The 26,459-nt window shown below is 41.8% G+C and overlaps 1 protein-coding gene across 1 annotated transcript in view; it reads left to right on the forward strand.

Annotated features, from left to right (window-relative positions):
- GALNT12 (polypeptide N-acetylgalactosaminyltransferase 12) overlaps nt 1-26,459 on the forward strand; it is a 66,129-nt gene that overhangs the window by 8,956 nt on the left and 30,714 nt on the right. Inside the window, exons 2-6 of the mRNA XM_064150056.1 lie at nt 13,128-13,297; nt 13,915-14,104; nt 17,622-17,807; nt 20,028-20,145; nt 25,596-25,772. Coding sequence (XP_064006126.1) covers nt 13,128-13,297; nt 13,915-14,104; nt 17,622-17,807; nt 20,028-20,145; nt 25,596-25,772 — 841 coding nt within the window. The remainder of the gene's footprint in view (nt 1-13,127; nt 13,298-13,914; nt 14,105-17,621; nt 17,808-20,027; nt 20,146-25,595; nt 25,773-26,459) is intronic.

The following is a 26,459-nucleotide window of genomic DNA, read 5'->3' on the forward strand; positions in this document are numbered from 1 at the left end:
ATGTGATATGTAGGTGTGCAGAACAGATGCAGCCATCCCATGCTCTGATAAGAATTATTTGTAAAATATTACTGATGATTCAGGGTAGTTTTATGTGAGAAAATTGATTAACATGAAAAATTGGGTGGTGTTTTAGAGGAGATAGCAATAATCTGATTTATTATAACCTTTAATTCCACTGGAAGTGTCACATTTCTGTATTCCAGGGTTTGATGTCATAGGGCTGCAATGCCTTTGGCTCACACACTGCTAGATTGCTTTGCCACAAGGAAGGGTGAGGAGCATGTTCAATTGCATGATCAGTCTGGAGTAGGCAACATGGCCTGGTAGCTCTGCAAGGTGGCTCAGAAACGAGTGTCTGTGTTGTGATGCTGAGCATTGGATACATGGATGGACCTGCTAAACCCTAAGCTGCTGCTGGGAGCAGGAGGAAAGGGAGAAGTGAAAAAAGGGGGAAGAAGGCTGCAGCGCAGCTGTGTCCTCTGCCATAGCTTTGGAAGGGTGGAAGGAGGATGAGATGTTTTCTCATGTGTAAAGATACCTGGTAGACCCCTGAGTCTGTATTGCTGCCTCTGCAGTTTATGAGGTGGATATGGAGAAGGTAAAACAAGACTGAGATGCACATGCCTGATGCTGTTTGTCTAGATCAGCTCTACACAGAGCCCACAAAGTGCCATTTTTGAGCTATCTCACTAAAAAGGCTCAACTCTGTTCAAATTAGCAAGAGAAAAGGATGCTGTGTTGTGAGTTGCCTTTCCAATGGCCCACTGTAATGAACCCAGCAAGCCTGGTGCCTAGCCCACCATGTGAAACCCAGCTTGAAGCAGGACTCTTAACAGTGTTTGTTAGGTGGCACTATGATAGTACATTTATGGTAATGCCCTGTACTGTAGTCACATAAATCAAGTTAAATCAGATATAGCAGTAATGTGCCATTGGGAACTTCTTGAGGGAAGTTTCACAATCTTGAACCTGCCTGTATTATTGGTTGTTTGCACTGAAACCTTAAAAATAGACCTTATGTAGTATACATTTTAGAAAGCATTAAATAGTGTCTGAACAGATTGTATTCTTAAGAGGTCTTTGAAAACACACAGGACATTTCATATTTTTTTGTAAGAATATAGGTGACTGTGAGTGTAGAACTTCAAATTTGGAGAATAAAAATGTACATTCCCTTGCTGTATTGCTCTTGCAGTCGTGGTGAAAGTCTTACATAAAAGTACATTAGCAACCACTCCTAATTAACTCATGGCAGCATGCCCAGTGTGCACACATTCATGCTTTCTTTCCCTGTGTATTGATACACATCTCTAAGAGAAACAGCTCCTTACAATGAAATAAATGGAGTAATTACATTAATTGACACAAATGTTCTCCAAAATAGCTCATTTAATTTTGTTTAGGCATTTCCTGACTGATGTCTCCTTAGTTTCTAATAAATAACCTATTGTAAAACTTGCCAATGGAAGACTTTGTAGTGTAGATTTCAAGATTAAATTATTAAACTTGTCAGCAGTATTGTCTTGGTTAGACCATGACTTGCAAATGTAATAAATAAACCCAAAACTCCATAGTAATGTGGATGCATGATGTACATGCTTTGCTTCAGTTTGCATTTTGTCTGGTTTGATGTTTGTTTGAGTATAAGAGCCAGTAAAGACGGTACATAATGAACATGCCTTTAAGTTTGTTTTCAGGTATGTACTCTCGTTTTCTGACTACAGATTTAAAGGGTTGTGGATGAATAGAGTTAGAATTTTAAAATGTTATTTTTTTTAAAGTATAAATTGATAAAGAAAAGCTTTATCTTTTGACATTTGTTGTTTTATGCTTGTCATTTAAGCCACGGTGATGAAGCGAGAGGATTCGGGGAACATCCCTCCAGTGAGCGTGACACAGAGTGCCTGAGAGAAGTGAGGATGATGCAGAAACAGGCTGCTGCTGGAGCTGTGCAGTGCATCAGCCTAGTTCCTGGGAGATAGTCAGAATTAGTCACAGAATTACAGAATGGCTGGAGTTGGAATGGACCTCTGGAAATCATTTGTCCAACCCTCCTCTAGAGCAGGTTCACCTAGAGCAGATCCTAGCCTTGTTTTCTCTGGGCGCAACTTCACTGTGCACTGTAAGTAAATGTAAGTGCGACTCCACTGTGCACTGTAAGAAAATATAAGGCTGCAGAGAACAGGAGCCACTGGAGGAGAGAGGCTCAGCAGGTGTCTTTGCATCACATTATTGTTGTTACCCATTATATAGCAGTGTTCTTTAGTGACCTACAAGTCATACTAAAACTTTCTTTTGTTGGCCCTAAAGAAGCTGCTTGCATGTGCTGGCAGTACGTTTTTTTTCTCAGCAACATATCTTGGTATCTGGTAACATTTTGCAAAACTAACCTGATGAGAGATCATGGGATGTTAGGATTTGGAAGTGACCTCTGGGGATCTTTGAATCCAACCCCTCTACCAGAGCAGAACCATATAATCTAATGTAGGTTGTTCAGGAACGCATCCAGACAGGTCTTAAGAGTCTCCAGAGAAGGAGGCTCCACAATCTCTCTGGGGAACCTGTTCAGTGCTCTGTGACACTTATAGTAAAGAAGTTCTTTATCATGTTGAGATGGAGCTTCCTGCACTGTAGTTTACATCCATTGCCCTTGGTCGGGTTACAGGGTGCAAGTGAGAAGAAGTTGTCCCTTCCTTCCTGACATGCAGCCTTTATATATTTATATACATTTATTAGATCCCCTCTCAGTCTTCTTCTCTCCAGACTAAAATGCCCTAAATCTGTCACCCTTTATTTCTAAGGCAGTGCTCTGGTCCCTTGATCATCCTCATAACCCTCTGTTGGACTCTGTCAAGGGACCCTGTCCCTCTTGAACTGGGAAGCCCAGAACTGGATGCAGTATTCCCAGTGGGGGCTCACAAGGTCAGAGTAGAGGGAGAGAAGAACCTACCTCAATCTGCTAGACACACTTTTAACGCACCCCAGGATCCCACTGGTGTTCTTGACCACAAGGGGACATTGCTGTCCCATGGATAGCTTCTTGTCCACAGACCCCCAGATCCTTCTCCTTAGAGTTGCTTTCCACCAGATCATCTCCTACCTAACCTGTACTGGTGCAACTTATTATTCCTTACCAGATGAAGGACTCTGCAGTTATCCTTGTTGAATCTCATTAGGTTCCCCTTTGCACAGCTCTCTAGGCTGTCCAAGTCTTGCTGAATGGCCACACGGCCTTCAGGTATGTCAGCCCAACCTCTAGTTTCATATCATCAGCAAACTTGCCAAGCAGACTCTCTATCCCTTCATCAATGTCACTGATAAAGATGTTGAATAGGATTGTATCTAGCACTGATCCCTGGGGGACTCCACTAGTTACAGCTTTCTAGCTGGACCTGGCACCATTGATCACCACTCTTTGCAGTGTACTGTGTAGCCAGTTCCTAATCCACCTCACTGTCTGCTCTTCTATCCCACACTTCCTGAGCTTGCTCACAAGGATGTTACGGAGGACAGTGTCTAAAGCCTTGCTAAGATCAAGGCAGACTACATCCACTGGTCTCCCTGCATCTACCCATTCAGTTATGGCATCATAGAATGCTATCAGGTTAGTCAAGCATGATTTCCCCATGGTAAATCCATGCTGACTACTCCTGATAACTTTCTTCTTTTCCAAGTGCCTAGAGATGACCTCCTGAATGAGGCAGAACCTCTTTTGCTTCAACTTACACCCATTGCTCCTTGTCCTATCACTCCTGTGTTTTTTCAGGGATGGAGGTTAGGCTGACTGGTCTCTAGTTTCCTGGAACCTCTTTCCTGCCCTTTTTGAAGACTGGAGTGGCACTGAGTTTCCTTCAGTCCTCAGGCACCAATCCTTTTTACCATGATTTTGCAAAAAGGGTGGAGAGTGCTAAAGCGACATCAGGCAGTTCTCTCAACACTCTTGGGTGCATCTCATCAGGGCCCATGGACTTGTGTTTGTTCAGTTTGTGTAACTGATCCTTAACCCAGACTTTATTGACTAGTGGAGAGCCTTCCTTCTTCCACGCTTTCTCTCCTTCATCCAGAGTCTGGAATTCACAGGGGCTAGTCTTAGGAGTAAAGACTGAAGCAAAGAAGGTATTTAGCAACTCTTCCCTCTCTGCATCCTCAGTTCTCAGGACTGCCTTCTCATTCAGCAGTGAGCCCACACTTTCCCTATTCTTTCTTTTACTAATGATATATTTGAAGAAGGCCTTCTTGTTCGCTTTTACTTCCTTTGCCAGTTTTAATTCTAAGAGGGCTTTGGCCTTGCTTGTTGCCTTCTTACATGCCCTGACAATTTCTCTATAGTTCTCCCAAGTGACAAGTCTCTTCTTCCATGGACTGTGAATTTCTTTGTTCCAGAGATTTCCTTCAGAAGCTCCTCGCTCCTCCATGTGGGTCTCCTAGCACATCAAGCTTCTTTTTTACTCAAGGGAGCACACTTGTCTTGGGCTTGGAGGAAGTGGCATTTAAAAAGTGGCCAACTTTCTTGGGCTCCTTTACCCTCCAGAGTTTTAGCCCATGAGATTCCTGCAAGTAGATCTTTGAAGAGTACAAAATTAGCCCTGCTTTCCTGAAAAAAAAAAAAAGAACCTACTCAACATTGTTAACTTAGGTTGTTTTGTTCCCTGTTTTTTTTTTTCAGTATATAATTTTAATATCTATGTAAATCGCAGAATTAACTAATTTGGAAAAGACCTCTAAGATCATCAAGTCCAACCTATCACTTAACTTTTCTAATTAACTGAACCATGGCACTAAGTGCCTCACCCAGCCTTCTCTTAAAACACCTCCAGGGGTAGTGATTCCACCATCTCTCCGGGCAGCCCATTCCAATGACAGTCACTCTTTCCATGACGGACTTCCTAGTAACATCCAGCCTAAACCTGCCTTGGCACAGTGTGAGACTGTCCCCTTGTTCTGTCCCTGGGTACCTGGGAGAAGAGACCAATCCCTGCCTGGCTACAACCTCCTTTCAGGAGGTTCCTATGGTTGAATAAGATAATGAGAGCATTGAGAACATTTGTTGGACTTCAGATGACAGTGCTACTGCATTTATTGTCCATGCTTGGAGATATATTTATAAGCAACTCATTCCCTCTTGTCCATATTAAGTTTTTGTGAACTGTTTGGTAGTTATGGTAATTTAGGTTTAAGGCAGTGCATCAGGCAGCCAACAGTAAGGACTATAAGTGGTTTCCTGTCATTTAACTTTAGCAGTAGAAAAGTTAGCATCTGCTCTGTAGTTATATAAGGAGAGGAAATTGGGGAACAAAGATCTGTTTGTCTGTGCTAGACAAATTCCTTAAGGAAGATGAGGTGAGTTGCATTGTGGTTCTGGTTTTATGGACATTCAGAGTCCAGACCATTAGTGCAAAGACATCACCTAGCTATTTTAGGTGGCTGAGATGCAGTTAATCTTGTCTTAACGTGATCCTCTATATGGGGAAAGGACACTGTTAGGAATCTCAGGGTGGTGCAGAGGATCACCTTGGTCAGAAACAAAAGCAGCTTGCAGTATAGGCAAGTACCTATTTTGCAACTGCTATCAGTAGTTTATATCCTTTCTTCATTTTATTGATGTATTGTAACTGATACACATTTGTTTTCTGAATAACCCAAAGTAGGAGTGAACTGATTCACTTGGAAAGTAGGAACTTGGATACTTGACAGGCACAGAGAGTAAAAATACATCCTGAAGTTTGCAAAGGTGATGATAAAAGGTACATTGCTAAGGTGATTCTGTTACAAATAGGAGACGGGAAAGGGAAAAGATGAGTTCTGACCGCTAGGCTGTAGGTCAGGTTTTGCACTTGTGAAGCTTGTGTGTCTTGTGAAGTGGCAACATCTAGTGTCTGTGTGCATGCTGCTTATTTGTTGCTCGACAACCGTTTCAGGGATTCATTTGTTGCATTAAGACTTTTTTGCACTGTTCTTTTGCCAGGGTTTAAATTCCCCCGTGGGAATATTTTAGCAGGAGTCTTTGAAATGTTTGTCAGTACAGAGAGGTAATGAAAACTGTGCTTCATTTTAGCAGCAGTATTGGAGACTGAAAACAGTTGAGATCTTGTAGTAATCTAGTACAGAATGTATGTTTTAAGAATAATTTTTGAGATAGCAATGCAAATCTGCATAGAAGTTGATCAACCTTTCTTTTTTTCCCTGTTTTTTACAAGTTGCTGTATGGGATGATCATATTTCTCCCCAAAATAAACTTAATGTACTAAAAAGCTAATCTTTCAGTCACACTCTGTGTGTACCAGTATGCAAGGTGAGAGACATGGTCTCTTCCTGAGGTGGGTTGGCATGTTTGTCATACCAGCCCTTTGTGAGGAAGCACGCTTCAGGGGTCTGGGCACTGTCTGGAGTTCAGCAGCCTGACCTGTCAGGGCACTCCTCTGCACTTGTGTGCTGCCTACCACCATGGAACTAGGAAATAAACCACTCTTTTTAGTTTTGGTCTTTTTTCTGACTTCAGAGACCTAAGAAACATGTATTCTGGTATGTCTCATAGGAGGCTGACCTTTTTCCACAGCGTGTAGGGTGTGCTCAGTAGCAGGAATAAGTGGTGAATCACAAACAGTTTGGGGATTTCCTCGGTCTGTGCCAAATTATGTTTCCTGTCTCCAGCGTGCAATTTTCAGGCAAATCCACTGAAATCTTCAATCTATAATTAGGGTTATAAGCTTCTTTAGACCCTTCAGATTTCCTTTTAAAAGTAATGGAATACAGCATTTGTATTACGTGAATCTTTTAGACACTTTCCAGAGAAAGTTTTCCTGGATGTTTTACTATTTCTTTGTTTTTTTCCTTCAGTTTTCTAAAATGGGTATGTAAAGATCCTACTTCCAACAAGACATGAACTGAAATTACCTGATACAAATGACTGTGATATAGAAGAATATTTTTATTCTGGCAATGCTGAACATAATTTTGTTTTCAACAGGCTGAAGTAAATATGTATTTCTAAATCTGGATTAACATCTTTATTGATGACCTTGATTCAGGCATTGAGATTGTCATCAGTAAGTTTGCAGATGACACCAAGTTAGGTGGCAGTGTTGAAACGAATGAGGGTAGAGAGGCTCTTCAGAGGGACTTGGGTAGGCTAGACCAATGGGCCAACATTAATGGGCTGAGTTTCAGCAAGGCCAAATGCCAGGTCCTGCGCTTGGGTCACAACAATCCCAAGCAGTGCTACAAGCTTGGGGCGGTGTAGTTGGAGAGCTGCCTGGCTGAAAGGGCTCTGGGGGCTGTAATAGACAGGCAGCTGAATATGAGACAGCAGTGTACCCAGGCAGCCAAGAAGGCCAGTGGCATCCTGCCTTATATTAAAAATGCTATGGCCAGCAGGAGTAGGGAGAAGATTGTCCTCTCAGACTCAGCTCTGGTGAGGCCACACCTTGAGTATTGTGTTCAGTTTTGGGCACCACAATACAAGAGAGATTTGGCGGTACTGGAATGGGTCCAGAGGAGGGCAGTGAAGCTGGGGAAGAGCCTGGAGAGTAAATTTTATGAGGAGTGACTGAGGGAGCTGGGGATGGTTAGTTTGGAAAAGAGGAGGCTGAGAGAGACCTCATTGCTATCTACAACTATCTAAAGGGACATTATGGAGAGGCTGGAGCCGATCTCTTCTCACTGGTAGTTGGAGACTGTACAAGGGAGAATGGCCTCAAACTGAGTTTGGATAGGTTTAGATTGGATATTAAGAGAAGGTTTTTCACAGAGAGAGTGGTCAGGCACTGGAATGAGCTGCCCAGGGAGACAGTGGGTTCATCCACCCTGGATGTGTTTAAGGGTCATTTGGATGTGATGCTTAAGGAGATGGTTTAAGGTGAATCTTGCGGAGAAGGGCTATAGGTTGGACTTGGTTATCCTGAGGGTCTTTTCCAACCTGGATGCTGGTGTAATTCTTTGATAGAGTAGATCTTTCTGCATTAAAAAAAGAAAGACAGAAAGAAAGAAAAAAGTTGATGAAGATGTCACTTGTTTTTAATGTGTTTTAATGTTTTAATGAACATTTGGCAAAACAAATCACCTGTGTTGCCAGCTGACGGTGTGAGGCAATGCTCTGTGAATGCCCCTGTTGGCCCTGGAGGGACAGTGTGATGGTTTGGGTGTTACCCGCCCCCCCACTCATATGAAAATCACCCAGACTAGATTCAGCTGAGCTGGAAATTAAAGAATGAAGCTTTATATTTACAGCTTAGCACAATTTACAAGCAGCTATTTACAATATATACAGCTATAGACAGAAATACACAAGTTAAAAAAGTAATACAGAAACACAACATCCCTCCCAGAAACCAGAGTCCCCAGGAGGGGCTCCTAACCACCCTTCCACCTCCTTTCCACCCCTCTACCTTATCCCAGACTTTGCCTTACCTTCAAGGTGAGTTTGGAGAGTCAGCCAGGGGGGTTAGGAAGCAGAAGGATTAGTTACACAGACAGCAGGTTAGAGAGAGAAGGGAGGCAGCCAGAGCCAGTGAGAGCAACTCATTTATATTTTTATGTTCTTGTTTGTATACATCTCAGCAAGCCATGACTACATGTTTGCTCCTATTTAACTGTCACAAGAAACATTCAAAGAGCACACAGATAACATATTACTTCTCAGATAAATCTGAACAACTTTCAAGTAAGATTCTAGAGTATGTTAAAGAAAATACCTCCTCTATTATACAGGTGAAGAAACTAAACCCGGGGAGGGACAACAGAACAAAATTCAAATTTTTCAACTCAGCATCTTACTTTTGCTGTATAAACACTATTTAGACCAATTCCCACCAGTTTCCTAGAGAAAACACTGTTAACCAATGGTATTTCTTTTCTGAGTGACAATCTAATTTTGAGAGCAACAAAAAGTATCATACAGACAAACAATTGTTTACAGAATTACAGAATGTGAGGGGCTGCAAGGGCCCTTGAAAGATCATCATAGAATCATAGAATCAACCAGGTTGGAAGAGACCTCCAAGATCATCTAGTCCAACCTATCACCCAGCCCTATCCAATCAACTAGACCATGGCACTAAGTGCCTCATCCAGGCTTTTCTTGAAGACCCCCAGGGACGGTGCCTCCACCACCTCCCTGGGCAGCCCATTCCAATGGGAAATCACTCTCTCTGTGAAGAACTTCTTCCTAATATCCAGCCTATACCTACCCTGGCACAACTTGAGACTGTGTCCCCTTGTTCTATTGCTGGTTACCTAGGAGAAGAGGCCACCCCCCACCTGGCTACAATGTCCCTTCAGGTAGTTGTAGACAGTAATAAGATCACCCCTGAGCCTCCTCTTCTCCAGGCTAAACAGGCCCAGCTCCCTTAACCTCTCCTCATAGGATTTGTGCTCCAGGCCCCTCACCAGCTTCGTTGCCCTTCTCTGGACATGTTCCAGCACCTCAACATCCTTCTTGAATTGAGGGGCCCAGAACTGGACACAGTACTCAATGTGTGGCCTGACCAGTGCTGAGTACAGGGGAAGAATAACCTCCCTTGTCCTACTGGCCACACTGTTCCTGATGCAGGCCAGGATGCCATTGGCTCTCTTGGCCACCTGGGCACACTGCTGGCTCATCTTCAGCTTACTGTCTATCAGTACCCCCAGGTCCCTTTCCTCCTGACTGCTCTCCAGCCACTCAGTCCCCAGCCTATAGCACTGCTTGGGGTTGTTGGATCCAGTCCAATCCCCCTGCCAGAGCAGGATCACCTATACTAGATCACACAGAAACACATCCAGGTGGAGTCTGAATATCTTCAGAGAAGGAGACTTACTGTGAAGCGTATGAGTGAAGTAGACATCAGCATTATTTCCTTTTCACAGCCTATAATCTAATTCTCACCAAAATATTTGGGCTAGCTTCAAACTAGCAGAGACAGACAGGTTTGTACTTCATTGCCTAAGTGTGTGTGCCTGTGTGTGTGCATGCAGAGGCATCATATGCAATGAGTGTGGCTACGCAGCATTCCGTTCACGGGTGAGAAGCAGTCTGCTGCTGGCCTCGTCTGCCTGAGTGTCGTTTCTCCTCAGTGCTTCCTCATTTGCTGATATTTATTACAAAAGTACCTTATGCACCTTTTTTTTTTTTTCCCTCATAGGAATCTTAATTTTAGGAATGTTCAGATTCAGACTATTTTTTCTTCTTTTTATGCCACAGATCTTAATAGGTGTTGCCCAATCTTTAAATAAACCTGTAAGTTTTGGGTTGTTTTTAAATTGCAAACACAGCATCATTAAATAGTAAATATGTTCTCAATGTGCTGTAGGTAAGCAGTTTTCATTTAATGTAATTTTCTGGGTGTTTTGGGAAGCTTTGATGCAAGGAATTTTGTTGGTCACGTTTTCTACTAAACAGTTCACAGTATCACAGTATCATCAGGGTTGGAAGAGACCTCACAGATCATCAAGTCCAACCCTTTACCACAGAGCTCAAGGCTAGACCAGGGCACCAAGTGCCACGTCCAACCTTGCCTTGAAGTGCCCCAGGGACGGCGACTCCACCACCTCCCCGGGCAGCCCATTCCAGTGTCCAATGACTCTCTCAGGGAAGAACTTTCTCCTCACCTCAAGCCTAAATTTCCCCTGGCGCAGCCTGAGGCTGTGTCCTCTTGTTCTGGCGCTGGCCACCTGAGAGAAGAGAGCAACCTCCTCCTGGCCACAACCACCCCTCAGTTCTCATTTCTTTGTTCAGCTGTCTATAGTGTAGGTTTGGGAGGACTTATTAGTGTCCTGTTTTGGTAGGAAAGATCATAGTTGCACAGAATGCGCTGAGTTGGAAGGGGCCTCCAAAGGTCATCCAGTCCAACCCCCTCTGCACTCAGCAGGGACATCCTCAGTGAGATCAGGTTGTCCACAGCCCTGTCCAGCCTCACCTTGAATATCTCCAGGGCTGGGGCCACAACCCCCTGGGCAACCCGTGCCAGTGTTCCACTACCCTCACGGTGCAGAATTTGTTCCTTACATCCAATGTAAATATGCTCTGTTCTGGTTTGAAGCCATTGCCCTTGTTCTGTCCCTGCAGGTCTTTGCAAACTTTTTTGGTATCTACTGTAACCTTGCAGTCTGCAGGAGCTTAGGTATGTCTTTCAGCCCCTTACAAGCCTCAGGAACTCCAGGCAGTAAGCTGGAGAAATAACAAAATTCAGACATTTCTACACTATTTTTCTTGTTTTTTTTTTTGACAACACTGCTTGTACAGAATTGCCTATGAAAAATGAAGAAATGGTAATAAGTACCATCATTATTTTGAAATTCTTTCAGACCAGGAGAATTCTTTAACAATTTATACATTTGGCTCAGCTGTAAGATTCTTGGCATCCTTATGTTCATTTAGGGAAGTTCATATATATATATATATATATATATGAAATACATAAATACATTCTGGAGCTTAATTCAAAGATTTGCAAACTTCTTGTCTCTCCATAGAGCCAAAGCTATGCATTTCTATGTCTGTCTGTGTTTTTTTGTGAGTTTCTCTATTATATCTTGGCAGTTCTGTGGTCTTCCCCAATTCTGCTTCACTGCAGAAGGCCTTTCAGTTCTGTTGCTATTTTTTTTCTTTTTATATTTTGCTGTTCCTTCACAGTTAGATTTTTACTGTCTAACAATTGCTTTACTTTCCAAGGCACGAGTTATCAGTAATTTATGCTACTCTTTTTACCATGTTGTTGCAGAGGGGAAATTAATTGATGGGAGATGATATTTTCCAAAATTAATATTGTTTATTAATTTTGCTATTCAGAACTCTCACCACCCCTGACCACTAATTTTAATAATGTTTCAGTTCTTACACGGTCATGAAAACATTCTATGGATAGTATCTAGATCTAGTAATAACCAGCAAAATATTTGGACAATAATTGAACTGGAAGAGAAGTTTCCTGCCTTCAAACGCAGCTTGCGGTCAATATGCTGCTTGCCCAGTAGATGGGCTCAAGCCCTTTCTGCTCTATGGCAGAAGGCAGTAGAGAATTACAAAGAGGCATTTAAGCATTTACTCACAAATTATTATTACCCACTCGTGGGGGCTAACCACAGTCCAGACAGTGCCCAAATGCTTTCAGGGGACTTACCCCTGGCTCCTGGGGAAAGGACACAGACAGTCTCTGACCTTGTCTCCTGGCTTCTTCTCGACGATCTGTGTATATGTCCAGGGATTCTAAGCAGGACCTTCAGGTGCAGAGGCAGATGTTGTGCAGTCTCAGCACGATGTCACGCTGGCCACACAGGCTGATTGAGTACAGACATCCAGGGTCTGCTCGTGGTAACTTGCGGCAGTGGAGCTTACCAGGCAAGCAGTAAGGCAGTGTGCAATGGCAGCAGGGCTGGGCACAGCAGAGAGAGCACAGCAAAGAGCAGGGAAGCGAAAGCAGGTTGTTCACCTGCCTATCTCCTTTTATCAATGTGGGCCAAGGTTAATTGCCCTTTGGACACAAGAACAACCAATCAGGATGGCAGTTTAGCCAAACCATGCCATATCAGGCAAAGCCACAGGCTCACTTTTCCTTAATTTGGGCAAAGCACAGGCCTTGCACTAGGCAGGCACAAGCTAAGTGTGTGTACCTTACACCACAGGATCCTGTGCAGGCCAGACTCAGCTGCTACAGGTTCTTTTGTGTCTGTTTCCAATGCTTGCCTCTCTGGTGGAGCAGAAAAACATGCCTAGGCAAGGCAGGACATGTATAAGCCTATTTTGGGCCTATCAGGCCTACCACAACACGTTTAATTTTTTAATATGTATATTTTAATTTTTTTTCAGTAATCTTGGGCATGTTTTGGCCATTGATTGTTCTTTTGCTCGAGATAATACTGTGCAAAGACAGCACAGACATCAGCCCAGAATGCCTCCTATTATTTCTCTTTCTAGACACTGTTTGGGGTTGCAGAAGTTGTCATAATGTTGCTGTGGAAATGGGACTTGTGGAAGACCAGATACCTGAAGGTGTTTGTATGATGTTTCTATGTACTTAGAGTTCTTTTACAATCCTTTATATGTTTCTGCTTACAGGTAGCAAGTAGCATCCAAAATCTTCATTTGAGAATATTTTTTTCTGAAAATAAGCAAATGCAAAATGTACTAAATGTAATTCCCTTCCTTACAGCTGCAAAGAGAAGAAGTATGACTATTATAGCCTGCCAAAGACCTCCGTTGTGATAGCTTTTTATAATGAGGCTTGGTCTACACTTCTGCGAACAGTTCACAGCGTTCTTGAGACATCTCCAGATATACTTTTGGAAGAAATTATCCTTGTAGATGATTACAGTGACAAAGGTAGGAAGAATAATTGTAAATAATGTTGAAAATTTTTTTTTAGGGTCAGGTAGTCCACAGGAGCAAAAGGATAGGCTATTTAGGTAACATACTATAAAGCTGTACAACTTAGTCATCCAATCAAAAAATATTGTTCTTGTAGAATGCCAGTGAGGTTTTTGACTTCTGGACCACCTTTAATTTATAAAGGGGAAGAATGTTTGCTGTGTCATAACATGCTTGCATATACAGATAACCTACAGAGCATTTCATGTTTCCTAATTTAAGCAAGTTTGATTGTTGCAGGATTGTTCTGGTGTATAGTGTAGTGAGAGCTACCTGGTAATCTATTTTTGTTTGAGTTATGGGGCACAAAGACAACGAATGCTGGCACTGTTTACCCTGTGTGAATTGTGTTAAGAATAAAAGTTTTACATGGAAAAAGTTTTGTATAACATTAGAGAAGCACTTTAAAATTTGGAAATGGATTACTGAGGTAAATACAAAGCATTTGTTTTCTTGGTTTGTGCCCATCCAAATTCTGTGCTTTTGCCTTGTCCTTTCCTAACTCAGACAGTACATGATATAAACTCCTTGTTCCAAAACTGTATGTTTTTTTTCTCTGTTATTTGTTACAGAACATTTAAAGGAGCGTTTGGAAAACTACGTGGCTGGCTTACGCAAAGTGCGTCTCATCCGTGCAAATAAGCGTGAGGGGCTGGTTCGAGCACGGCTGCTGGGAGCATCCGTGGCGAAAGGAGACATCCTGACATTCCTGGACTGCCACTGTGAGTGCCATGAGGGCTGGTTGGAGCCCCTGCTGGAAAGGTGAGCTTGTGCTCTGGGGTGGTTTCCTGGAGCAGAGAGAATCTGGCATACTTCTGAAGTGGAAAAACGGCTCTTGGTAGAGGCTTACAAAAGGTTACTGAAGTCTGGGCTGGGATGAGGTAGTGAACAGAGGATCAAGTTCCTCTTCTTCTTCACAAAAGTTTTGCTTTTAAGAAAGAGGAGTTCTTCAACTTTGACTCTACCTTAGAGAAGGTGGTTACTTCTGTTAGCCTGGATGCTGGATGAGAAGGTCTGGAAAGATGCATGCCCTGAGACATCCCCTGTTGCAGGGCAACAAACACATAATCAGACTGGAAAAGTAGTCAATGCCTGACTTCCAGTTCTGAGGTAGTCCATCTCTTTGTCCAACTGGAGAGAGATTTCCATAAGCATATACTGTCTTGAGGCATGCATGTCTTCCTGATTCCTAGTGGAATTTGTGTTCTTGAACTCCTCATCTCCATTTAAAGTTGCATCTGGAATAAGATGTAATATATATTTATTTATTATTTATTTAGTTGTCTTTACAATTGTCATATTCAACCTTTTCCTCAATTTTCAGACCGAATTTATTCCAAATAACTATGAGCAGTGTAGATAGTGGGAAGAAAGGACAAGTGGTAAAAAAATAAAAGAATAAGCTTGTTTTTAACTCCTGTCCTCTGAAGAAAGAGTGAGTACCCAGCTGTGGTGTCAGCTGTGTGATTTGTTCGCTTCGCTAGCACGCCACTAGATGGCAATCTTGAGGAAGGATTGGGATAATTTCAAGTGTACTAAACCACTTCCTGTGGAAAACCAGCCCTGGATGTGTCTTGGAATTTTTGCCCTTCTTGCTGCAGATGCAGAGGTACATATCTAAGGGGGTGTGTTTGCATGATGTATCTTGACTGCTCTGGAAGCAATACAACAATGTTAGCGTTTTGCAGTGCAAACAGTAGTATATGTAAGCTGTCTGTGCATTGTATGGATTAGTTAATTCTTAACTTACAGAAAAGGTGGTGGCTTTTTGCTTCCTTGATTCCTTTCGAAACAGAAATTATGTTCTAGATACCGGTTTTGATCCTTTTCCTTTATAGAGCAACAAAGCATTTTTGCGTTTTGTTGGAAATATTTTCCCTCTGTGTATGTATCATTCTCATTGCTTTGTGTATAAGCTTTTAAACAAGTCATATGTGAGATAGCAATATTCGTGGAAGCCCTTTTTTGCACTCTATCAAACTGAATTTCAATGGGAAATCCTGAAGAAGAAAACAGCTATGTCGCATGTTTCCTCTGGCGACAAGGGACCATTGCATGTTTAAGGCAGTCTTTCCCAGCTCAGACAGTACTTTTTTGGAACCATTTCTGCTTTCTGCCACATTTCACCACCACAAGCTGCTTTAATTTCAGAGTCAGAGCCTCTTGGTCAGCCTGTGGGTTTTAACCTTAATGATCTCATGAGAAACTAACTCCACTTGAGTGACAGATACATCAGGTCTCTTCCTTGTCTGGCAATATAACATGTTCAGTTTTTCTCCTCTGCAGTACTCAAGTTGAAGGGCCAAAACAAGTACCAGCACTTTAAAGTCAAATAAGTAATTTTTTTTACTGAGCTAACAAGATGTCTAAACCTAGTGTAGGGAAAACTGCTAAAGAGGGATTTACAGGAAAAGTGTTAGCTTGAAGTTGAACTCTGCTGCTACTGAGGGGCCATTGCAGAATCACAGGGCCTGGAAGGGACCTTGAAAGATGATCTCGTCCAAACCCCCCTGCCAGAACAGGATCACCTATACCAGATCACACAGGAGCACATCCAGGTGGGTCTTGAATACCTCCAGAGAGGGAGACTCCACAACCCCCCTGGGCAGTCTGTTCCAGTAGTCACCCTAAAAGCGACAAAATTTTTCTTCATGTTTATTTGAAACTTCCTGTGCCTCAAATTCCGCCCATTGTCCTGTCACTGGCTGCCACTGAGAGGAGCCTGACTGCATCCTCTTGGCGCTCACCCTGTACATATTTATAAACATTGATGAGGTCACCCCTTACTCTCCTCCTCTCCAAGCTGAACAGACCCAACTCCTTCAGTCTTTCCTTGTAAGGAGGATGTTCCACTCCCTTAATCATTTTTGTGGTTCTGCATGGGACTCTTTCAAACAGTGAGAGAAGCTGAGGTGAAGGCAGAGGATCCCATGTAAGGGGGTCTTTTGTAAGGGAAAATGCTTTCAGAATGGAATCCAGAAAACCCTTCACAGTACTGATAAATGGGAGGAAAGACTTCTGTCTTCTTCCAAAAGTAGACCTGCAAAAAAAAGTCAACCCTGATGTATTTTCAGTATGGTAAAGATTTTATCTGTCTTGAGCGTGTCCAGAGAAGAGCAACGAGGCTGGTGAGAGGCCTTGAGCACAGCCCTACGAGGAGAGGCTGAGGGAGCTGGGATTGTTTAGCCTGGAGAAGAGGAGGCTCAGGGGTGACCTTATTGCTGTCTACAACTACCTGAGGGGTGGTTGTGTCCAGGAGGAGGTTGCTCTCTTCTCTCAGGTGGCCAGCACCAGAACGAGAGGACACAGCCTCAGGCTGCGCCAGGGGAAATTTAGGCTTGAGGTGAGGAGAAAGTTCTTCACTGAGAGAGTCATTGGACACTGGAATGGGCTGCCCGGGGATGTGGTGGAGTCTCCGTCCCTGGGGCTGTTCAAGGCAAGATTGGACGTGGCACTTGGTGCCCTGGTCTAGTCTTGAGCTCTGTGGTAAAGGGTTGGACTTGATGATCTGTGAGGTCTCTTCCAACCCTGATAATACTGTGATACTGTGATACATCAGCATTGTTGATAGGTCTGTCATTCTTCAGTACTATCTTATTTCTCATTTTTATCTCCTATGTTGCCAGGGTTCCTGGAGGCCTCCTTTATGTATGTTGGAGATCTGATTCTTATGTCACATATCTGTTTTGTTTGGGTTTTGTTGGTTTTTGGATTTTGGTTTGGCTTGGCTTTTTTTTTTTTTTTGGTTTTTGTTTTTGTTTTTGTTTATTTAAGCTCGTGGCTGCTTTTGGATTTGCTGATGTAGTGCTTGGTATAACTTTTTGCTGATGATCATAGTTACAAGAAGAACCACTAGCCAAGAGCCTAGCTATCGTACTCATCTTTGCAGAGTGATGCTGCTTTCTAAATATCTTTAGTGCAGCTACCTAAACAAAATAGGTGTTTTCATGGAGAATGCTGTGCTGGATATGGCAGCCAAGCCAGATGATGAATGTATTATCTTGAGCCATCTGGCATACCTCACTTCCACTGTCCAGAAAGATTGATGCTTGCCAGGTGCTTACAGCTGAGTCCTTTTGATGCATCCTGGGAAGCCTTTTGATGCACCCTTAGCAAAATGTCAGTGGTTATTCCTGTAGCTATCCTTTCCTTGCATTGCAGCATGAGTTGAAAAGGAACAAAACTTTGCGTTAGGTATCTGTGAGTGTCCTCTGTTCTTGACAGTTTGATTTTTAGAGATGTATCTAATGGACACAATTTTTTTTCCTGATCACACTAGGATTGGAGAAGAGGAATCAGCTGTTGTTTGCCCTGTTATCGATGTCATTGACTGGAATACATTTGAGTACTTGGGAAATGCTGGTGAGCCCCAGATTGGTGGATTTGACTGGAGACTGGTCTTCACTTGGCATACTACACCTGAAAGAGAACAAAAAAGGAGGAAGTCCAAGACTGACGTGATCAGGTTAATTTTTATGCATCTTAGGAAACTGTAAAAGCTACAAGTGCTTTTGATTTCATTTTGAAATGCCAGGTGCTGAAAAATACTTAGGAAACGAGCATTTTACAAAAAGTATGTATCTTGTTTTGTTGCTTTTATTTCCCAAATAGCTCACCCTGCTCCTGAAAAAATACTACTCTAAAAGCTGAAATGCCTGTGTAATCTTCCATATGGAATTGTTATTGCACAAGCAGTCTCTGGTCTCCTTGAGACAAACTCCCATAAATTCTTATCAGAATACATAAAGGTGGTAAATGTTTAACTAGTACTAAAGGATGTCCTCTCTGCAAAGGTAGAATGTAATAAATGTATTGTGATCAACGGTGAAAGGAGAAAAACATCAACAAATAAGAAGGCCAAAGTAGTTTTGAAGACTATCTGCACTGCAGTGATAGTGGTGATTCCTTGCTCTGCTTTGAAAAGTGAATCAGTTTAAGTTCTTCATCTGGATCAAATGCTACAGCTCTACCCACCATAATTTCTATAAAGGGCTAACTCATAGGAGCTTATGAAGATGACTTCCTTGTGTGGCTTATTTTTTTTTTTAAGACAAGCTGCAATTAGTATTATCTGTCACTCCATACTGTATTTTTAGGAGAGATAAAGTAAGAATACCAACAGTGCATCAGAAAAATGGATCCTGTAAGCAAAATCCTTATACTTAGTTTGGAAGTTACTATATTTCAGTAGTGTATTTTAAGAAATGAAGCAGTTATTTGGCATTTTAATATCACAGTTTTGTTAGTCCTTGCTTTCATTTATAATGATGGACTACAACAAATACAGAATTCTCTCAGAATTTTTTTGGCCCTTTTCAATGTCACTAATCCTGATTAGAATACCCAGTACTTCACAAATATTAATTAATTAATCCTCAAATTAGAGAAATGAATGTTATTTTTTTTAATGGGAAAAGCAAGCAGTAATTTAAACCTTCTCAGCATATACTACTCTGCAACGTCCTGAAAAATAGTTTCAAAATAGATTAAATGTTTTTAAGGCCTTTAGTTTAAATACAGTGCTTTTCTTCTCCTAACAAGAAGAATTGTCTATGCCACGCCAGGGGGAAAACAGTGAGCAATAAAGCTTCAATGGTAGCCTGAGGACTGTGAACTCAGTAAGCGTCTGGAGTAAGCAGCAGTGCTGAGAGTGGTGTCAGTGACAGATGTGTTTGGAAAGACAAGATCTAGAGTGAGACAGAGGAACTTGACTGGTTATGGAGTTTGCTTTCTTTTTTTTTCCTTCTATCTTTCCTCATCTCTTTCCATTCTTGGAAACAATATGTGACAGTGTAAGACAGTGTTGCTTCAAAAAGATGGCTGGTAGAATTAGTTTTAGCACATTAAGAGTAACTGATCATTCATTGATGTTTACCTCAACAGCAGTTTCTCCTGAAGTGTCAACTAAATTTAGTTCCAACCAGCATTATATGCTTGGCACTTTAAAAAGGGCCTGTTTTCTAAGGCTGTAAGCAGTTAGGAACAGTAATGCATGAATTAAAGTTTATATATATGTGCACACACTACCCTACTGAAAGTACATTCCTTAAGTGTGCTATCACTTGTGGAACCTTGTGGTCTGCCATGAGGATCCCATCTTGATCCCTGCTTTTTCTTTCAAACTTAGCAAACAATTAAAAATAAATACAGATGGGCAAATCCTAGAAATAAAAGAAAATAAATCTTTTCAGGAGCTCCATGTACTTAATTCTGCTCAGATATTCATGGGATCAGAAATGTTGTTATTAATTACTGAAGCACAAATTTGTGTTTACTTAAGTAAAATATGTAAGGATATTGCACTTAGAATTGCAGAGATTGCTAAAATAATTCTTCTACAAAAAAAGCATATGTTCTGCTATGTGAGACTAAGAGGTTAGTCATTTATGGCCACTCATAATTGCAAAAAAATAGTGTTAAGACAATGTTTATCTTCTCTATTTTCATGGTTATTTTTGTTTTAACACATTCTGGAGCTTGCTTCTGATACAGTTTTTTACTACAAAATTAAATTTAAATGGCCTGATGATACACTACTTAACCTATCAATGTCTGGCTGTTACTTTGTATCCAGAAAAGACTGAGAAAATGGAAAATAAATATATACAGTATTTTTCATCTGTTGTTTCTTAATTTGGTACTTCAAACTTTTTATTCCAATCAGAGTTACTGTTCTCTTTTATAGGTCTCCAACTATGGCAGGTGGATTGTTTTCTGTGAGCAAGAAGTATTTTGATTATCTTGGTTCATATGATACAGGAATGGAAGTCTGGGGAGGAGAAAACCTTGAATTCTCATTTAGGGTAAGTGGCTCAATTAAAAGGGCTCAAGTGGCCAAGAAAGCCAACAACATCCTGGCTTGTATCAGAAATAGCATGACCAGTAGTAGCAGGGAAATGATTGTTCCCCTGTACTTGGCACTGGTGAAGCTGCACCTGAAATACTATGTTTAGATTTAGGCCCCTTGCTACCAGAAGGCCATTGAGTTGTTGGAGTGTGTCCAGAGAAGGGCAACAAAGCTGGTGAGGGATTTGGAGAACAAGTCTTATGACAACTGGGGTTGTTTAGTCTGCAGAGGTTGAGGAAAGACCTTAGTGTTCTCTACAACTACCAGAAAGGTGGTTGTAGTGATACAGCTGATAGGTTTCTGTAGCACATCATACAGGCAAGTAGCCCCAGGCACCGAAGGCACATATGGATTGAGGATCATAGAATCATAGCATTAACCAGGTTGGAAGAGACCTCCAAGATCATCCAGTCCAACCTAGTCCCCAGCCCTAGCCAGTCAACTAGACCATGGCACTAAGTGCCTCATCCAGTGAGGTGGGGGTGTTTAGATGTTGCTGAATGGTGTTCTTGTGTCTGCCCACAGTGCTGGAGACAGTCAAGAGAGATAAATCAGTATTAATTCTGTTGTATCCATAGTTTCTAGATTTGCCAGACCTGAAAATTAGGAGCAAGGATACTGAAGAACACTGTAAATTGATTCATTGTTCTTTTAGTCTCTGAAATCATCACCTTCTCAATGACATGAAAGGACTTGTCTTCAAGTCTCCTCTTTCTTGTGCTCTGGTTATTCTAAACTGAAGGAAAAAAATCTCTGTGGTTTTGAGTGGTGCAAGAACAGAGCTTTGGCTAAAAGCATGATGACTAAGAGAGATGAATGAATCCTGATCATGAATGCAGGATCCAGTCAATGTGTCTTGTTTTCAAACTGCCTAATGCTATTTGACCGCATAGAATTTCACTTCATGGACACAACGAACATTTGAACTCTTCTTTCAGAAAGGTGCAAAACACAGTTTCATGTTCCTCCTCCTGTACAAGGAGTGAAGTGGAACATGGTTCTGTTTTCCCCCCTCCTCTTTGCTCTTGGTCCTGCTGATGGCACTGCAATATAAGTTTGATTCTGGGGACCAACACTTGGTACACCTACTGTCTGTCCTTCAACTCATCATTATGGCATGTGCAAAAAGATGGAATCATGTACTTATAAGTGGTTTCTTCTGGTGGAAATTTCATTGCCTATGAGCCTGGATGATAAGTCTCCAGTTGCTTGGGGCCTCTTTTCATCTTTTTGTATTGTTTCTTTCTCTCTGGATGTGGAAATCTGCCTTGAGGAAGGAGCAGCCAGAATGTGTTTGTGTGGCAGGGGAGAGCCTTCTACCTGCTCATCTCCCAACAGATTGTGCAGGAGTGGCTCAGCTGCAAGCCACCAAGCAAAATTGAAGAAGAGGTGGGCAGGAACGGAGTATTTTCCACAGTTTGTCTTTTTTCAGGAGATATCTGTGTATAAAAACTTTATATTTCTTCCAGTCCTAAAACATTAGACTGGAGATGGCAGAGCTCAGAAAGCTTTCTTGTTTATCACGCATTGCTCTAGCATTAGATTGGTTGTGCAGAAGCCCTGGGCAGGGAGAGAGGATGCCAAAGTGGGAGCTGAGCAGGTAGTGTAGAATTTTGTAGTGTTACAATCATCTGTCTCCAAAAAATAATTTTAAAAAATCGCTCCTCTACATGTATCCAGATGAAAGTAAAATGGAATGTCACCTTGTTTTCTTTGTGTGGTGAAGGGAGACAATGTGCTTTTATAAGGAGAGCTGCAAGGTAGCCAGACCGAGTAGAGAAATGTATTATCATGCACATGAGCATGCAACATATGCATGAAATCTAATTTGCTTCTCCGTTGCAGAAGGTTGAATTCATTTTAGGGGAGAATCTTCTGCAGAGGCACTTATGTAACATTTGGTAATCCACTAGGGTTTCTGCGTTGACTTCCTTGCTTCAATTTATTGCTGTTCATTTCTACATGATTATATATAGAGGTTGAAATGTTTTCCATTGAAATAAAGAGAAATAAACCATGTGAGGAGTTGTTTTGCTGCAATATATTTAATTTTTACATGTAATGGGAAAACAAGAGAAGTTTTGAACTGTTTTAATGAAAGAAGCGGAATTTAGTAAGCATTGCTTAGCAACCTACAGTCATGGTTTAGAGAAATTCAGAATTTTAATTATTGAAAAATAAACTTTTCTACTATTTTCTTTTTGGCAGCAATTTAACAGAGATACAGTCAGTCTGTTTTACTTAATTTAAATTAGACTTAATTATAGAAGAGCAGAATAATGTTCTTCCTCCTTAACTGTACATTTTGCCTTTGGTAGTTTTTATGGTCCATTCCTCATATCCTACGTAGCCAAGAGAGCCAATGGCATCCTGGCCTGTATCAGGAACAGTGTGGCCAGTAGGAGGTTATTCTTCCCCTGTACTCAACATTGGTCTGGCCACACCTTGAGTACTGTGTCCAGTTCTGGGCCTCTCAATTCAAGAGAGATGTTGAGGTGCTGGAACATGTCCAGAGAAGGGCAACAAAGCTGGTGAGGGGCCTGGAACACAAATCCTATGAGGAGAGGCTGAGGGAGCTGGGGTTGTTTAGCCTGGAGAAGAGGAGGCTCAGGGGGGACCTCATTGCTATCTACAACTACCTGAAGGGAGGTTGTAGCCAGGTGGGGGTTGGTCTCTTCTCTCAGACAACCAGCAATAGAACAAGGGGACACAGTCTCAAGTTGTGCTGGGGGAAGTATAGGCTGGATGTTAGGAAGAAGTTCTTGCCAGAGAGAGTGATTGGCATTGGAATGGGCTGCCCAGAGAGGTGGTGGAGGCACCGTCCCTGGAGGTCTTCAAGCAAAGCCTGGATGAGGCACTTAGTGCCATGGTCTAGTTGACTGTATAGGGCTGGGGGCTAGGTTGGCTTGGATGATCTTGGAGGTCTCTTCCAACCTGGTTGATTCTGTGATTCTATGATCTCATTTTAAAACAGACTCATCAAAACAGTAATCATCAATAAACATACGCTTCTACGGAATATAGGAAGTATGGAAGTTGTTAACCTATAATAAATTCCATGGTGCTTAATATTTGCTGGCAAGCAGATCTGGCATGATCAAACTCTACTGTAAAAAAATAATCTTGGATGTAGGAAGCCATTGTTTAGAATCAGCTCTCAAAACAGGAGATCTGAAAGTGGATATCTAGTTTCACAGCAGCTTTCAGGTTGGGGTTGGCAGTTGCACAACCTATATCTGAAAATACACAAGTTGTTTGAGATATCAGTATGGATTTCTAGATTTCTTCTGTATTCTCTATAATGCAGTTCAAATGGCAAGTATGTTTGTAACTTCAAAAGAAACTAAAAAGAAAAGAGAAGACTCTCATGAAAAAGAAAAAAATAAAATGTTACATCCAGGAAATAAAGATTATCTACTACTCACTCTCCATAGTTGAATGAATTTCCTATACCATTAAAGAAACCATTAGTTTTAAATGTAAGCACATATAGTATAGTGTTTATAGTTTTGTTACTAAGCACAATATTGTGCCACATGTGAAGGTCTGATATCATATCCAAAACCAGACCAACTGAGACAACATTCATTTTGGGCAGCACAATACAAGAGAGATGTGAAGGTGCTGGAGTGGGTCCAGAGGAGAGCAACAAAGCCAGGGAAGGGTTTAGAGAATAAATCTTATGAGGAGCGACTGAGGGAGCTGGGGATGGTTAGCTGGAGTAAGAGGAGGCTGAAGGGAGGTCTCATTACTGTCTACAACTACCTGAAGGGACATTATGAAGAGGCTGGAGCTGGTCTCTTCTCACAGGTAGATACAGAACAAGGGGAAATGACCTCAAGCTGAGGCTGGGTAGGTTTCGATTGGACATTAGGAAGAAGTTTATCACAGAGAGAGTGGTCAGGCACTGGAATGAGCTGCCCAGGAAGGTCGTTGATTCACTGACCCTGGATGTGTTTAAGGGTTGTTTGGATGTGGTGCTTAGGGATATGATTTAAGGTGAATCTTGTAGAGTAGGACTTGGGATCCTGAGGGTCTCTTCCAACCTGGATGTTTCTGTAATTCTGTGATTCTGTGATTATTTTCTAAACTGAGAGATAGGAGAGAAATAATAGCAAGTAACATTAAGAAAAAACCCACAACCCCCCCTCTCAACCAGTCTGAAGGCAACATCCATCTTATGTATTTGGAAAGCCTCTGTTGTGGCTTTCTGGATACCTAAAAGTCCCAGAAAGAGGGAGAGGGAAAAAAAGTCCCATCTGATCTGTTGTCATTAAGTACAGAAACTTTATTTGCTGCCTCATAGCTTTCATTCCTGTTGTGTTTATTTGAATAACATATAAATAAAACATACATCAACTAATTTCTCTTATCCTCCATTTACAAAGAAGAGGAGCTGTTACCTCTGCATGGCTAATACTTGAGGGGAGTTAGCTCACTGGTGTGCCAGTTCTCAAGAAACTTCTATGAGAAGTCTATTGGAACCATTGGTAATAGTCTCCAGTTTGTTCCAAGAGCAACATCCTGTTCTGCCTTTCCTCCCACATGATAGTTTCAGACACTTTTTCAGGCACCTGTCAGTAATAGGCTTTCTGCCACACTGTGTGTAGTAATAAATGGAAAGTGTCTAGCTGTGCTTCCCTTTAATTGCATTGAACTTGAAGTCAGAGGCTGTGTAGGTGAACTGCCAAAAGTCCAGTTTTAAAAGGAGAGGTGAGACTTGAGACTAGTATTCCTGCTTCCTGGTCGTTTATGGGCTTTATCTCCAGAGCCATGTATTTCCTGACTTGGAGAGCTAAAGGCATGAGGATGAGGGCAGAATGAATTCTGCTAATTCCACATTCAAAGTCAAGTACTTTTCCTTGACAGCAGGTAGGAATGTTGGTTTATACAGGAGAACCTATTTCACTAATGGTGGCTGGACCACCATGGGTCAGTTAGAGAATTAATCTGCTTTTTCTTTCCAATGAAAAAGGTTGTATTTTATGACCAGGCACCCACACCTCTTTTCTGCAATAGTGAATATAGAAATGGAAGCACAAGTTATCATTCTCCAATAATATGATCAGAACATGAAAAACAAGAACTGGAAATATATCTCTGTTCATAGTAGTGCCTACGTAACTTGCCTTGTAGGCCACAGGCCTTCAGAGAAAGCAAAGCTGAGAAAGGGATAATTGCAAACCATATATGACATTATCTACTTGGTACTCCCAATGATTTGCCCTGGCTTCACAAGGATGTTGTTATTGCCTATGAATGAGACACACAATTGTTGTATGCATTGCTTGCAGCATACTCTGATGCTTTTAGGAAGGTATTATCCTTGCAAAGACTTACTGCTACTGTATTCTTCTACTTGCAAAGTTTCAAGTTAATGATGCAGAGTGTCAATTCTTTGTTCAGATATGGCAGTGTGGAGGAAGCCTTGAGATCCACCCTTGCTCACACGTGGGCCACGTTTTCCCCAAACAAGCTCCATACTCACGGTCTAAAGCTTTGGCAAACAGTGTGCGTGCCGCAGAGGTGTGGATGGATGACTACAAAGAGATCTATTACCACCGAAACCCACATGCTCGCCTGGTGAGTTGAAGTTCATTGTTCTTGGCACTTCCACAGAGTTTGTTTTCAGTGAATTAACTATTCCTTTAGCTAATACTTAACATTAAGTGTTTTTTCTATTTATTTTTTATGCTTTATGAAACATTTTCGTAGAATCATACAGTGGTCCAGGCTGAAAGGGACCTTCAGAGGTCAGCTAGTCCAACTCTCTCTGCAGTAAGCAGGGACATCCTCAACTAGACCAGGCTGCCCAGAGCCTCGTTGAGCCTCACCTTGAATACCTCCATAGAAAGGGCCTCAACCACCTCACTGAGCAATGTTTTCAGGTGTTCCACCACCCTCATAGTAAAGAACCTGTTCCTAACATGTAATCTAAATCTACTCTTCTCTAGTTTGAAGCCATTGTCCCTCATTCTGTCACTACAGGCCTTTGTAAACAGTCTCTCTGCATCCTTCACATAGGCCCCCTTCAGATAATGGAAGGTCACTATTAGGTCTCATCGGAGCCTTCTCTTCTCCAGGCTGAACAACTCCAGCTCCCTCAGTCTGTCCTCATAGCAGAGGTGCTTCAACTCACTGATCATTTTTATGGCCCTATTTCCCAAATATAGACTAAGTGTATACATAGTTAATTTTTAATTCCATGGAAAAAATCAGAAATTCTGTAAGACTGGAAGGTGGCCACATTTGTGCCAACATTAAATGAAT

This window comes from Pogoniulus pusillus, chromosome 10, assembly GCF_015220805.1.
Source record: "Pogoniulus pusillus isolate bPogPus1 chromosome 10, bPogPus1.pri, whole genome shotgun sequence".
In the NCBI taxonomy this organism is placed as follows: domain Eukaryota; kingdom Metazoa; phylum Chordata; class Aves; order Piciformes; family Lybiidae; genus Pogoniulus; species Pogoniulus pusillus.